The following is a 15,811-nucleotide window of genomic DNA, read 5'->3' on the forward strand; positions in this document are numbered from 1 at the left end:
TGATCGTATATTAAGCTGCACACTGGATTGGTCTGGAAGATACACAGACCTGCTGGAAAGTAAGATGAGCCACAGGCCTTGTCCAGATACATACAGGGAAGTCGTAGCCTTATGGTTAGAGAGTTTGACTCCTAATCCTAAGGTTGTGGGTTCGAGTCTCGGGCCGGCCACGATTGAGGTGCCCTTGAGCAAACATTAATTTGCTGCCCACTGCTCCGGGTGTGTGTTTACTGCTGTGTGTGCACTTTGGATGGGTTAAACGTAGAGAACAAATTCTGAGTATGGGTCACTGTACTTAGCCGTATGTCACAGCACGTCACGTTTGTTTCATTGTAATTTCATGTGAATAAGCAAAATCTGGTGAAATTTGTTAGAAGGGAAGTGAGAAACACAAACCACGCTGTCACATGAGATTTATAGTACGCACCACTCTAGCATCGTTTAAAACGTTCCCGTTGTCAGCGGTTGGTTAATGAATGACGAAGCCAGCAGCGGATTTGTTCCTCCGACAGCGTTTTTTTTTTTTCCACACCACCGGCTATATTAGAAAACAGTATGAGCAAGAAACTGATCCTAAAAATAGATAGAAGGGATATCGGCGCACCTGTGAGCTTCTGAGGCAAAACAAAGACTTAGCATACAGAGAACAGGGAAGTGAAGCTGAATTATAAACAAACAGGAGAAGTTTGGGTTTTTTTTTTCCTAAAAAGGTGCTTTAATATAACATCATAGTTTGGAAGAAAATTTGCAACAAACCATGGATCACATCACCTCGAAACAGACTGCAAACGTGGCGTTGTGCAGAATCTCGTCACTGATTTTCAGAGCTGCACTGAATGTCTACATGGCTTTCCAAAAGAAAAAAAAAAAGAAAAAAGAAAGAAAAAAAACGTAAAACGAACAAAAACGGAACCCCAAGTGGATGTAATGCTTAACAAGTCTAAACGTAATCTCGACACGATAACTAGTTGTGCCATTAAATATTAGTGAGGGGGAAAAAAGAAAACAAAACAAGCTGAAAGAACAACAATAATAATAAAACATTGTTGACCGACACCGAAAGTGCTCCTCCTTGTTTTATGTGAAGGGGAAACTAAATCTGACACTGGTTCTGAAAAGCAGAAACCACACACAGGGTTCAAATCAGGAAAGATGAAAAAAAAAGAAAGAATGAAAGAAAAAAAAAAACAGCAGCAGCAGCAGGGTCATAAAAAAGGTGCCTGATTGTAATGAAATACTGACAATTTAGCAAACTGAAAAACAGAGACAGAGGAGGAAGGAGGTGGGGGGGGGGGGGGGGGGCATTAGCACAAAAAAAATATTTTAAATAAAAATTGTGTAATTGTATAAAATGGGAAATTAATGCGAACAGGTCGTGGTGTAGTGTGTACAAGAAAAAACAATACAACAACAAAAAGTACAGGAGGTGTTATTGCGTGTTTGGCAGCTCTGATACCCCGCTGCTCCTCTCCTAGGCACCATGGTGAGAGAGGCTTCACACACACACACACACACACACACACACACACACACACACAACACAAGCACAAACACAGCCAAGAAGCACCTCTACACTGCTCCAAACAAATCAGCGGTTGGACCTTCACTTAAACTGCACCACTAAGAGCATGTGCATGCTCTCGGTCGTTCTCTCTCTCTCACACACACCAGAGCAGTGAGACGGGGCGATGTGTGTGTGTGTGTGTGTGAGGTACTGAAGTCTGGTGTGCCATAGCAGCGGCAGGGTGCAGCTCAGGGTGCAGCTCAGAAAGAGTTTGAACTCTCAAGTGATGAAAAATAGAAAATAAAGCAAAGGAACTGATGGAACTAAACCGCAGGTGTGTTTGCTCCGATAACGTATAAGGTATAGAGCGCAAAATCTTATTCCGCTTATTTAAAAAAGGGATGCTGCTGAGCAAACGGTAGCTCATTCGGGACGAAGAGATTCATGCCAGTTCTAGAAAGAACTGCGTCTTGGACTAAAAGGATTAGATTATAGACTGATGCGACGGCGGGAAACTAAATATCAGCAAACACCTGAGGGACACGTTGGCAATTTGTTGCATCCTGTCACGACGCGGATGCGATTCTCCCGACCTCTCTTTATTGTTATATACACATGTAAAATGAAAGGAGTAAGGGGATGTGCACGGTGGCTACGTTACACCAGCTTTAAAACGCAATGTAAAAACACAAGCTAAAAGTCAGCTGATCCATAACGAGCGCGCGACGTTCACCGGACGAGTGCTGAAACAGCCAGACACGATTGTCAGCGTGTTTTGTAGCATCGCAGCTAAAATCCAACAACCCGGTAAAAACAAAACAAGCCTCGGCGTGAAATAATGTTTTCCTGCCGTCTCCGATTGTTCCTCGTCTCACGGACCGAACTGAAGGAGCCGTAGCAGTGTGTACGGTGAATGAGTGCAAATTCGTTCCTTTGCTTTTAACGAGACAAGACGTTCGCACGTCTATAAACGGTCGATGTTTGTATAATGGCGCGACTGAAAGCAAAACAAAAAAAACCGACAACACTGATGGAGGCGATTAAAGGAAAGACAAAAGAACTTCCAGCCTTCGATAACACTGCCTTTAACAAAAAATAACAACCTGTCTCTGTTTTTAAAGAGTAGAATTCTGAAAATCTCTGGAAATATTTTCACGTACAAAAATGTTTTCCCAGTAAAAATGACATTCAAAAAAGGCACTTTGTTGGGTCAGCGAAGAGGAAAGAAAACCCACAGTCCTTTAACGCCTGCATAGAATCAACCCAAATATCTGGATTCTCTTTCTATCCTTAAGGGAAAAAAAGGGGTTTGGCGTTTTTTTGGTTTATTATTAAGCACTTAAGCAAGTGGGTCTCTCGTGAGCTGTAAAAGGTCCGTAGTGGGCGTTCGGAGGCGTCGGCGCTTCCTGTGTAGTGAGCAGTGGGCTGCTGGGAGGTGAAGTCCATGAGAGCAGGGACGCCCTTTGCCCTCCGACCTCTGCGGTGCCCGTGTAAGGCAGGAAGGATGCAGCTTGCTACCTGCCTCTGAGGTTCTGCAGAACTCCGTACACGTCTTCTTCCTTGCTCAGTCCTTCGAAGAACGGAAGCAGGTCCAGCAGCTCGGTGTCGGTCATGTCATCGAACCACGACTGCACGGGAACCTACAGAGCAAAACACAGAGTTAAAAGCTCTGATAGAGCTATCGTGATAGAGTAGCTGAGGCTGAGACGTCACGAAGACTCCCACAAAATGTTCAAACTAACTAATGAACTAATAAACAGGGCCTGGATCAGATCAGTGAGAGTGATGTGATGAGGCTCACAGCGTTCTCGGGGTGGAAGATGTAGGAGGCTGGTGAGTTGTCCACAATGATGACGTTGTGCAGCTCTCTGCCGAGCCGACTCAGGTCTTTGACGTAGTTTCCTCTGTGGAACACGCAGGATTCGCGGAAGAGCCGAGCCCGAAATACACCCCACTGGTCCAGCAGGTCAGCCACGGGGTCAGCGTACTGCAGAACAGACGTCCGAGGTCAAAGGCTCATAGAGTTAACAGGGTAGCAGGTTAGCGCTGTACGGCTAAAAGCGATCATTCTGCTAATCATCCTCAGTAAGAACAGAGCACATAGAACTGGTTCATCTGCTAGTTTCTAGGAAGAACCACAAAGTGACATGCAAATCCTGTGCACCATAGTGGTTTTAGCCTCAGGGGACTTACCTGCTTTATTTAAATCAGATAAATAAAGTCAAACGAAAGCGTTTAGATCAGAAAAGCTCGGCTAGTAAGCATACAGCCGTTTGACTCTCAGCCTAACCGGACGTTCTAAAGGCAGGCTAGAGCGTCCTAGCAAACAAAGCACTAATCTAAAAGCGCCAGCCTTTGCTTCTTAACAACTACTGCGCCTTGGATACACCTAAACAAGACAAATGAAAAAGCAGCGTCTGGGACATCGGATACGATCATGGCAACAAAAGAAAGCTTCGCGAAGCGTTCGGACTGAAAAGAACGAGACGTGAAAGCTGATGTAGGCTCTAGTCTCTGTGGGCTAACACACAAACACTACCAGCGCACATTCTGTACGAGTCGTAGAGGCTGGAGGGACACTTACCCATGCATTAGCAGCTAAAACAAATGCTGGCCACACAAAGACAGAAAAAGGGTGGGGAGGGGAAAGGGGTCAGATATCAGGAGGGAAAAAAAGCAGAAGAGTTCACAACTCATTCACAAGCTGTCCGACATGCTTCAGATCGAACGGCACAACATCGACAAGCTTCGGCGTACAGTGAAAAGTTGTTCAAAAGGGTTAAAAATGCTAAATCAGGAATACAAAAAAAAAAACAGGAAAACTTTTCTCATAAACTGAACTTCATACAAGGGACTTTTTCCACTGCATAATGCACAGAGGGACAGAGACTTGCGCCAGAAACTCTCTATAGTGGAACCGGTACTTTCTTAAGCCTGGACTGACCAGAACTAATGGTACTGGGGATGCAATAAGCAGCAATGTCAATAAATGGTTATCTTTTTTTTTTGGTCTGTTAATATGCTTTGTGTTTATTGTTTTGTCTGTTTAAAGTGTAAGTGGTCACAAAAAAGTCTGGTTTATTTACAGTTTTCAGACTTTTCTCAAACTGCAGGTTTTGTTTTGTCTAACATTTGAAACCAGATCAAATTTCACGATAAAAATAATGTTTTGTTTTGTTTTTTTTACACACTTACGTTGCAGCCGGTATGAACTGGTTAATATTTACTGTGCCGCTTATTGAAAAGGACGTGGAGCCTCGGGCGTCCGTCGTCTTTTTGTCTTCGATTGCGCGGCGGAAAAACGCCCGCGGGGGTTAAAATGATCTTAGCCAAGCACCTGTGCAGTGTGTATGAAACTAAAAATGTATAATTAAGGGGTATTATTGGATGTGGTGAGGCGATCAAACCTTGGCAAGACTGGCTGTGAAGAGCACGCACTCGAACAATTCCCCCATCTTCTGCAGGAACTCGTCCACGTGCGGTCGCTTCAGGACGTACACCTGAAACGCAGACGCGCCCTTTACTGCGACGCCGAGCAAACACTCACTCAAATCCGCTCAGGATGTGCATTGTGCAGAGAGATGGAGACAGACCTGACTATGCAAACACAAACAATAATAGGGGTAGGAGAGCTTCATTGTAGATGTAAAGCTGCCACCCAGTGCAAGTAATCGTGAATAGGCCAACCAGGACAGACAAGCCTATCCTGGATTACTTGAACAAGGTAGCAACCATCTTAAAGAGTCGGAGGGTTTCTTCTAAGAGATCCGTCTGGAACATTTTTAATTTTGATTCTTCTATATTCTCGCTTCTTGCTTTGGTCTTGCTTTGTTTGTTCACGTCCATGTTCTTCCAGGAACAGGTGTATTTACACTGAGACACTTTCCTCTTGATTGATATGACTTCTGTTGCAGCAGGGCAACAATGCGTATCATTATACAGCATCATTATTAACGAACGATTAACAAATCGCTTCAGAAACTATACTGTTATTCAAAGTTAACGACTACTTTGTGTAGATTTATTACAGATAATTCCATTTTATTTTCAGATAACACTACAACACTACTAAATAAATGAAATGTGAGGACGGTGAATATCCGTGCAAAGTACCGTAAGGGTTTTGGATGAACCAACAGCGCTTTGGATTACAGTACCTGATGCACCGTGCCGTCGATCTCCACAGGAACGATGAAATCAGCATTACTAATAGGCTATGAGAAGAGAAGAGAAAAGAAAAGGGCGGAATAAATCATTACTCATTCACACACACACACACACACACACACAACAAAAGGATTTTGTAAAACTGACACTTGGAAAATGGGTGACATGCTGTACACGGTAAATACTGTCGTAGTTACTTTAACGAACAGCAGGGGGCGCCCGTGTGCTTACAACGCCCAACGATATAGAATAAATAGGGATTAAAAATAATACAAAGTGTGTAATAACTGATATAATACAATCAATTATACAACATATCAACATTATCTTGCTGGAAACGATACGCATGAGATCTACGTTACACAGTAAGACTTCTCAGAACGCTGGATTATTTAAAGCAGAATTCAAGACTGTACATGCCCTGTAACTATTTGCCTCCTGGACAGTTTTGACTTTCGTCTTAAACGATCAGCCGAGATGAGGAATCTCCCTTCCTAAAATACGTGTTTAGTCACCGCTACCATCAGCCTCTCCTAAACGTTCTTTTAAACAGGATTAACTAGACGACTAAGGAGGATTAAAAGCCCAGACAAATTTAATCTGGACAAATGGAGCTAAGGTCAGTGATTTGCTCAGAAGCATTCGCTGACCTCTGCTGTACTCAAACACTGGAGCACAGAGTTCAGGCACAGCGAGAGCGGATTGAAAAGTTTTAGATCTCGCTCGGGCCGGCGGTGATGACGGAAGGATCGATCGCCTGCATTTAATCTAAACCCCACTTCATTTGACTTTAAAAGCAGAAACTATCGTTTGCTCGGACGATCGAACAAAAACAGATTCTCTTTCGTCGTGCTCCAAAATATTGATGCTGTTTAAAGACAAAAAAAAAAACACGACAAAATAGAATGAATTCAATGTTTATTTTTTTTCTGAATCCAGACACTAGATATGCTTAAGGACAGTTTCACACTGAAGAGAAATGTCTACGCTTTTTAAATAAACATCTGATATATTTATTTATTTATTTCAAAATTAAGATTTCTGTATGACAAACTCACTAAATAAAACACTAACCCGAGTTTAGCCAGCTGTAATAATAATCCAAATATGTACACGCATGTGCATACTATTTTCTCCTCTTCTATTTTTGTTTCCTCTTCCTTTTCTTTCCTTCCTTTTTTTCCCTCTCAGTCTCTCTCGCAGCGGTGGGTTTAACGCTCCGAAAGAACGTGACATTATAAAGTCCGTATTGTGTTCTGATCGAGAGGGGATGGAAAAATAATTATCAAAACGAAATCCGAGCTGAAAACATGGACTTTTAGAAATACAGCGACGAAAAATCACACACAGGAAACACACGTTTTCTCAGCACGTTATCTTTAAGATTGAGAGATGAAACAAAGGCCAAACAGCCCCGACATGTTCTGCTCTTAGCTGTTTACTGCAAAACAAGTGTTTAAAGAGTCAGAAACTAAAGACAGCAAAGCTACAGACCTTCTGTTTGTATTTACAGTAAACGCTTAAAGACCTTCATCCTTCGCTCTGCACTTTTTTCCGCCTCCCTATCGTGTTTTTGGGGATATCCGGACTGCCATACTGACTCGACAAATTCCTGACTTTTGTGCACCCTTTACATTCCGAACATAAACTGAACCGTTACTACAAAGTAGGAAATATTAAACGTTGTCTTTCACTTCATAGGATCGATATAATATCATTTCATTTCAACTATTACTTTCCTTTTCAAATTTGGAATAATGAAGTGAACTCACTCACTCATCATACACACACCGGACACACAGAGAACGTGTGTGATGATGATAAGGGGGACAGATCGGTAGCCCAGGCGCCTGAGACAAGCCGAGTTTTCTTATCTGTTTCTTATTAGAGTTTTACTTCTAATTGCCAGGAAGGCTGAATGATTTGTAGCTGCTTTTATTTATTTATTTCTAGCTATTTATTCTCTCATCAGCTGAGCAGAGAATGATGTGTTTAAAATGGAAGTACAAAACCATTAAGCACATGCAGAATAAAATAAAGAGCATGAAAGAGATCATCAGGTGTAGATAAAGACTTCAGGTACGGACAATCCTCCCCGGCTCCAGGGAGCAGAGCGTTCTCTTCTTTTCATGACTCTGCATTGATGCATTCAAATAGATAACTAGATAACTAGCTCAAGGTTAAATTTCATTAGCCTGTTTGTTCCTACGCAACCAAAACACGAGATAACAAATGTACAATTTTGCACGGCCATGATGACTAGAATGCCGTATGAGGCTACCTTAAAGGAACTGTGCACCAGAGTCTCGTCCAGATCTATCACCACACACTTCTTTCCGTAGTCGTTGATGTTGACCTCGGGGAGGAGGTATTTCTCTGGAGGCTGGAGAGACAGAACACAGGATGAGGATGAGAAGGGGAAAGGGTGTTAAAAGGCAACCTGCAGTAGCTTCAGGTAGATGTTAAAATGTTAAAGTGGCAAGAGGAACGCGGTCGGCAGCAACGTTCCGGCTCTACGTGACAAAATAAGGAAAGAGGTCACACGCAAACAGGAGATGATACCGGCTCGAACGGATGCAGTGCCATCGTCAAACAGTGATCTTATGCTTCGCCGTGTCAGAAAACAAGCACCAATGCACATGTCCATGCTCTGGGAAACCAAACCCTTGCGAAAGACTGATAAGCGCCGCAGCCATGAGAAACTATTAAGCGATTTAAGAAAAGTAATCACTCTTATTCGAAATGGATGGACCGTGTGACCTTGCTGCAAAATCATCTCCAGTGAAATAGTACACGCATGAATACGACATTAACTCCGATTCCACAGCAGGGTGTGTGGCATAACGAGTGTCCATTAACCATTACAGCAGGACATTCGATGCTTATCATGATATACAGTATACAGTATCGGGGGGAAAAAAAAGTCGTTACATTGGACAATTATAAACCAAAAAAAATAATCACGGAAAAAAATCATCAGAAAAAAGTAACGTTTTAAAGACTAAATGTTAAACAAATAATTAGTTTTAAATTAGCAGTTTTTACAAAAATAAATAAATAATAATTTGCAAAATATTAAAAAAAGTCTTTTTTTTAACTCGTTAACATTATAAAATGTATAATATTTATGATTTATACAAGATTGTAACAACTATTTCAAGTCACTTAGCAAAAAAAAAATGGATATCATGATACCTGCTATATACCGCGAAATATATACTGTGTGCTTATAATATAACAATAGATATTATTCCGTTAAAAGACCTAACACGCACAAGACGAACACTACGCTGCTGTGTAAACGTGGGGTTTTTTTGTGTGTCGTATAACATAAACTGCTGGTTTGTGAGAACGTAAAGCCTCGGGACGACCTATGCCTGATCGAAAAGAAACACAAAAAAAAAACCAACCACCTTGACCCAGGAAGTGTTGTCAAACATTCCAGTTAGTGCAGAGATTTCAGAAATGTAGCACAGCATGTGCATAGTCCAAAGCAAACAGGAAGTAGATTGGTGAAAGGAACTGAGCACCAGAGCCAGAACAGAGAAAAAACCTGGAACGCTTCGATCCCTCAGCATGCAAAGAATAAATTAACAAACAAACAAACAAAAAACACACACACACACAAGCATGAAAAACAGAAAAGTGGTAATACATACACCGGGCACAGGGATGACCTCAGCCTGCTCACACTGGGCCACGACACACCGGGAGAGATGAAAACAGAGAGAATACACAAACACGGGACAGGAGTGAGGGGCTACAACAAACACATGTTCCAGTGCACAGAGATTACAATGAGGCTGAAACGTAAAACGCAGAGCAAAACTAAAGGTGACAAAAAGGCACTGGATGGTTGGGGGTTTAGGCTACCTTTACCTTTATGTCATCTCATTTCAGACCAGAAAATCTAAAGCACCAGCAATAGATTGAGTTAATACACCAATAAACTAACAAGGTAACAACGATCTCATAGATGTGTTCTACTAGTCAACTTCACTTGAAGATTAGCAGAGCCAAAAGTAGCACGTATTCAAAATTTCGGTCCTTTGGCCGATCTAAGTTTCGTAGAACGGTTGGGTTGGAGCTTGGAGGTGAAATGGTCTAACACACACACACACAGCCTGGAAATGTGTGGAGTAATCACGAGCTCGCTCCCTTAGCTGATTTCTGTCACTGAAATCATTTTCCTCCTCAGGAATTAATTACAAATAAAAGCACAAAGACTTTTAACAAATAAACAGGAATTATTAGTAGTAATCATTTAGACACAACTGTTGTATAATATTCAATTAAACAGCTGAGAACGTCTCCTTATGTCTGGATCAATGAGGGATAACGTGTTCATTTGAATTCGGACTGAACTCCTGTATCGCTGTGTGTGCGTGCGTGCGCTCCTCTTCCTCACCTTCGGTGGCGCTCCGTTCTCCTCCACCGGCGGAGGCAGAGAGCTGCTGGTGTTGTTGTTGGTGCTGGCGGGAGGATCGGCTTCATAACTCCGCAGGCAGCAGAAGAAGGAGCTGAATAAACTGCGGTGAGTTTTCTTCTTCAAGCTGCTGCTGGACAGCGAAACTGGACCGGAGGGGAAAAGCACCGCAAAAATGTGCTAAGGGTTAGAATTTATTTTGGGAAATAAATAAAAAAATAAAAAAAATAAAAAAAAGAGATAGAGAGAGAACATCAAGTACCAAAAAAAATAAAAAACAAAAAATAAAAAAAGCACTTGGGTCCATGCTGTTAAAGAAAAAAAAGGCAAAGGACTGATGTGATGAAGCGCATTTCACAGTGAATGTTAATAATACCAAAAATAAGAAATAAAAAAATGAGAAATCGTGAAGCACAAACTCGATACATAATGCTAACACCTTTTAGAAATATTAAATGATCATCTTCTCCGATTAGTCTTACACACAGTAATGACACCGCTTCAGTCGGTCACACAGGACTTCCTCAGTTCAGCTCACTAAAAGTCAACAGTAATCTGATTTTAGAACAAATATCCTTTAATAACATATTTAAAAAGGTTTAACTCATGAATACGACTGCATAAAAGACTTTACAGTCTGCTGTGCTTTATTAACACATGATATAATAACTACAGGACACGGGTGATGCGTTACAGCAGAACCTGCACATCACCTAATAATGAACATGGCTTTCTTTCCAACAGCATGTGAGTTGCACTCTCCGTACTGGCATCGCATCAAGAGACGGTGTGTGCTATGGATATAAAAAAAAATGTAACAGCTATGTGGTGCTTGGTGATATGAAAGCTACTGTCCCACACTTTTCTTTCCCTTGGACTAAGAATGGATTCACGCTCCGGTGTGGCGAGATGCCGTTAGAGTCACTCGCAGCTCTCTATCTTGCACTAATAATAATCTTGTGCATACCAGAGCCTCGGCGAGCGCTCCGAACGCCGACACTGAGGTCATCAACGAGAGAATGCCCTTTTAAATATAGGGACAGGAGAGTGAACGGGGTTTAGCAGGGGGAAAAAAAGGAGAGAATGAAATGAGAGACCCTCTCTTCCTGACTCCACCCCATCGTCGATGTTCCTCCTGCTCCATTTTAAGGGCGTGCTGGTGTTTCGCTTCTTTTTCAGACGGAAGAGAGAAGGCTCCGGTGTGTGTGAGAAGAGCAAGCGAGAGAGGAAAAAGAGAGAAAGAGGCAGCACCAAATGAGGGAGGAGTCAAAAGGATCACACAACCAATAAAAAGGCTGGATTCCTCTCCTGCCCATTTGGTGGGGAGAAAAAAAACTTTCAGACAAAAATATTAAGAGCAATGTGTTGAAAGGCTTCCAAGCCAGGATGCAATCAAATCTTATTTACCTTATTACTTAATTACCACAAATATACATTTAATACTATAGTTAAGTAAATAATAAAAAGACAAATCTGTACATTATTTATTTTTTATTGTAAACAACCTTTCCTATATATTTCTATCCACTTTAGTATTTTACAGCTCTGACACACACTATATTGAGTTTAAACACTTTAAAAAAAAAAAAGCCTTTAAATGTTGTTTACATTATCACGATCTTATGCTGAAGTCTGAATTCATTTCAGAACGGACTCGTGCGTTCAGATTTATCCAAAATAACAAAAAGACGGTCCCTGATTTGGTCAGCCAGTTCTCCATATCCTTACTCGTACACAACAAGGAAGGTGCTATTATCTATCTTTAGGTTAGCGTAACTGTGACATACAGAAAAAAGAGAGCATGCCCCTCCTCCTACACAGAGAGCACGACCGTTCTTTCTCCCAGCCGTAAATAGTTGTCCCGTCGTCGGGATTCGAACCCAAGATCTCTTTTGCAGCATCCGGGAGCCAATATGTCCTTTCTAAAGAGATAGCCTTTCTATAAAGAGCTCCAAGATGCTGCTGATTGTGTATGGAAAAAAAAGAATTGTTATAGATCCTGCTTGAAAAATCTTAGTAAAATAAGTGCAGAGAGCTGACGAGAGATTATTATTTCCACACACGCTACAGAACTGCTCAAATTTAATCAACCCTATATCCTAATAGTTTAATCTTTTTGTTCTAAATGCAAAATTATTGGCACCCTTCATAAACCACGAGTGCTATTTGCATGCATAAACCTATGACGATGCAGTATATCTAATTTCCCTCTTGCAAAACACTGCTGTTAAAAATATTGCTACTCCACCCTAGAGAGAAAAAACAGCATCATTAAGCCTAATCCTGTAACATACATCAAGGTCGGAGATCATTGTAGAGGATCATAAACGTTCCTCTGTAAAGATTTTTCCTTTTCTTATGATTATGCACGTGAACGTCCACTACAAAGTCTGACCGAAGGTTTTCAATAAGCTCTGAAAAAATGTACTACAATAATTATTATTAATATAATATTTTAATATAATAATAATAAAATTAATAAAAACAACAGTCTTCCTTAAAAAAAAAGTGTTCGATTCTGAGCTCATCAAACCACAACACACCATATTTCCAAATATAGTTCTCATATTTGTTTTTCCCCCAAGGAGGATTTAATGGCAAATGTTTTGAAATATTTTAAGGGATAACAGCACCACATGTTTTGGAAACACAAGAACTTCGTGTAAGGATGATGTATTAAAGGAAAGCGGTTTCTCTAAATTCCAACGCCTGTGTGTAATGTTTCTGTACTACAATCGGTTTTGCCCGTTCTCTCCTGAAAAGGTGCCAGTTACCCTAGAGTCAACTAAATACCTCACCAGATGACACGATTCACAACGGTGACAGAAATGATGACGTTTTATCGAACACGGTCACAAAAGAACTCTTCGCACAAGTTTGTCTTTTACACACAACATGCTTTACTCTTTGGATGACTTGATTTGAATTGTTCTGTTATCAAATCCTGTAGAGTAAGGGGGTTTATTCTTATGAAAATTAGGTACTTTCAGCAGTTCGGGATCTTCATTTCACATAAAGTTGTTTTCCCCAGACCTCCGACTGACTGCTTCTTTTACTGTTAAATAGTAATCTATTAAAATATTTACTATAAAACTGCTCTCAAAATATATTCTCAAAGTACTCTGCATCACTGGTTCAGTCTTTTATTTAACTTTTACACAAATGGATTCCACCTTCCTAAACGATTAAAAAAATAAATTGCTAAAAAAATTTGTCTAAAACACAAAACCATAAAAGACTTTACGTCATTCCTGATAAGAAAAACTTTCTTTCAAGAACAAAAATGGTGAACCCACTAACATAAAGGACTACACATTGAAGACTAGAGTATATGGTATAACTCATTACCAATACGTTTACTACGGTCAGCGTGAACACGGAGATGTTATACACAACTCCAAAAATGTCAGCATGCCGAATCCTGACCTCTGCTCTCTGCCTGAATGAAACAGCAGCTGTCCGAGAGGTCAAAGGTAAAAGCCTTGAAGTGTTCCCTGCTCAATTTGTCAGAGGGACCTGACACCCAGTTTTGAGTCAGATGAACGAGACAAAAATGCCATCAGCTCTGTTACTTTTCACCACGTACAGTTCAGTGTAAACACGTCTGTCTGTCTGTAAGGTGCAGACCGATCATTACAGAGGATCTGAGAAAACCTCAAAATGCAGGGTTACACTTACAATGTAACTAAAAAGGAGAGAGGGAAAAATGTAATACAAATTTATGAGTTCCAAAGCACAGAAAATTGCAGTAATCTAGGATTCATACTCTGCACCGTTACCTCACGGCTGACTCTGATTAAAACAACTTTCTGTGTTTTAACCTGCTTGTGTTCTGTGTGGGTTTGTTATACCTTTTGCACTCGGCTGTCGTGCCCCAAAATCTCACAACCCACTCGCTCTGGACTGGCCACAACATGTGGTATATAACATGCTGTTATATTCTCTGTATATGAACCAGACTGCATCATCTGTATTAAATCCGCTACACATTACGCCCCTTTCTCTTCTGTCACTCGTCGTGTCTTATAATTTTTTAATGCACACCAGCTACCAAACTCGTAGAACAACACGGCATGCTTGACTACATCTAAACCAAACAACGTTCTATTTCTGTCTTAAACATGTCACTTCTCCTCCCAGCACTCGTTCTCTTTCAGCTTATTTAGGACACCAGAAATCATAAATACTGAAAATGAAGGAGATTAAAAAACAAACAAAAAAAATATATTAAGTATGAGAAACAATGAAAGGAGTTGATCCTTTTGTGTTTCATGCACACAATTTTCACCATCGTCTTGTGTTTGTTTGTAATACTATGATATACTATAAGCTAATGCAGCTCTGATCTCATATTTCCCAAACAGAGAATAAGATAAATATTAAAATATCAGGTGATACTGAAGTGATGCTTTAGTGTCAGTAGTTTAATCATTTTTAAATAGAAACATCTCAACCTGGACCTGAAGTGGAGCATTTTATCTCTGGAGAATAATATCATTTTGTAAATAAAATCCAGCCTAACATCTGTAAAGTTTGTGTTCATTAACTCCTTTTGTACGTTGCTCTTTTTTCTAAGAAAACCTTTGAGTGAGTACGTACACCGTTAAATCACGTTTGCACTAAACGTATGGATATTTTTAAATAACAAACTAGCAAATAATTAACAAAACAACAGCGAAGTATAAGGAATAAATCCAGTCCGTAAATAATCTCAAGCGCGCGCGTGCACACCAGCTAGCTAACATGGTTAGCGTAGCATTGCGCGCACACGCACGCATGCACGCGCCCACCCATACACACCATAACAACAACAAAACTCAAATCTTACCTTTTTCAGGATTTGACGATAGGCTCTCCTCCTCTTTTGGATTTGTAACTTGCGTTATGATGGACGTGTTGTCCATGGAAACGACAGGTTCTTCCTGTTTGCTAAGCTAAGCTAAGCTAGTTATAACGTTATGTTCTCCACCCCGAGTGCGTAGACGTAGCTAGAAAAGGCTAAAGCAAACGCGGACTGGCGGCAGCGGTTCCTAATAAATCATGTCTCTAGTCCACTAACCATTACATGCATTGATTAGCTAACCGGCTAGCTGCGTGGTTGTTTTTTTTATTGTGCTAACTTGACTCGAAGTAGCGCGCGCGCGCAGGATTAGCTTAGCTTAGCTATTTCTCAAACCCTGTGTTACTAGACTGAGCAAAAAAGTATCCACATAAAAATGTTCGTCTAAGTTTTATATATATATATACATGTGTATATATAAATAAATAAGCGCTCTGTTGCTTTAGTTATCGGACTAGTTAAATATTCGCTACAAGATAGTTCACAAACTGCGAGTTTACTATTTACCTCAAAGCCCATAAACATGGACCGGTCCAAAAAGGGGGGATTCCGGTGACCATGAAGGAAATAATAAATCGAGTTATCATCTAAAGCTGTTATTGCAATGTCCGTGTTTTCAGTATTCTAGTTCCAATATGGTGGCGGTGAGTGTTTAAAATTCATCAGCTACATCGCAGACACAGCAGGAGGAGGTGGGAGTTTCTAGGAACCCCCCTCCCCTCGGAGTAAAAATAAAAGCATGCCGAGCATAACATAACAGCCACCACCTCCTAAGGCTTTTACGACACCTCGTCAATAAGCGTTAGTTCATTTTTTTTTTAAAGATAGTCATGGAACGATTTAATAAAATATTTGCAGTAATTGTTAGTGTTAC

General features: G+C 40.7%; 1 protein-coding gene across 2 annotated transcripts; it reads right to left on the reverse strand.

Moving 5' to 3' along the window:
• Positions 1 to 691: 691 nt before the first annotated feature.
• ctdsplb (CTD (carboxy-terminal domain, RNA polymerase II, polypeptide A) small phosphatase-like b) lies at positions 692 to 15,644 on the reverse strand. Of its 2 annotated transcripts, XM_027142787.2 has the most exons (8): positions 14,926 to 15,644; positions 10,080 to 10,243; positions 9,331 to 9,363; positions 7,953 to 8,054; positions 5,662 to 5,718; positions 4,912 to 5,004; positions 3,306 to 3,491; positions 692 to 3,144 (listed from the first exon to the last, which is right to left on the reverse strand). In XM_027142787.2, the coding sequence occupies exons 1-8, from the start codon at positions 14,999 to 15,001 to the stop codon at positions 3,019 to 3,021; spliced, it is 837 nt and encodes a 278-aa protein (XP_026998588.1). In that variant the 5' UTR covers positions 15,002 to 15,644; the 3' UTR covers positions 692 to 3,018. The 2 variants fall into 2 exon arrangements, with proteins under 2 accessions (XP_026998588.1, XP_026998589.1); XM_027142788.2 differs by lacking the exon at positions 9,331 to 9,363 and having other exon boundaries at positions 14,926 to 15,642.
• Between the last annotated feature and the right edge of the window lie 167 nt (positions 15,645 to 15,811).

Source organism: Tachysurus fulvidraco, chromosome 22, assembly GCF_022655615.1.
Source record: "Tachysurus fulvidraco isolate hzauxx_2018 chromosome 22, HZAU_PFXX_2.0, whole genome shotgun sequence".
NCBI lineage: Eukaryota > Metazoa > Chordata > Actinopteri > Siluriformes > Bagridae > Tachysurus > Tachysurus fulvidraco.

What these genes read in the sequence shown, in the direction of transcription:
- ctdsplb (XM_027142787.2), bottom strand. Translation starts at nt 15,001, where the DNA reads ATGGACAACACGTCCATCATAACGCAAGTTACAAATCCAAAAGAGGAG. An exon ending in AGAACGGAGCGCCACCGAAG is followed by an intron (nt 9,364 to 10,079) that starts GTGAGGAAGAGG and finishes GTCGTGGCCCAG; the next exon opens with TGTGAGCAGGCTGAGGTCAT. An exon ending in TCACAGCCAGTCTTGCCAAG is followed by an intron (nt 3,492 to 4,911) that starts GTTTGATCGCCT and finishes TCTGTTCTGCAG; the next exon opens with TACGCTGACCCCGTGGCTGA.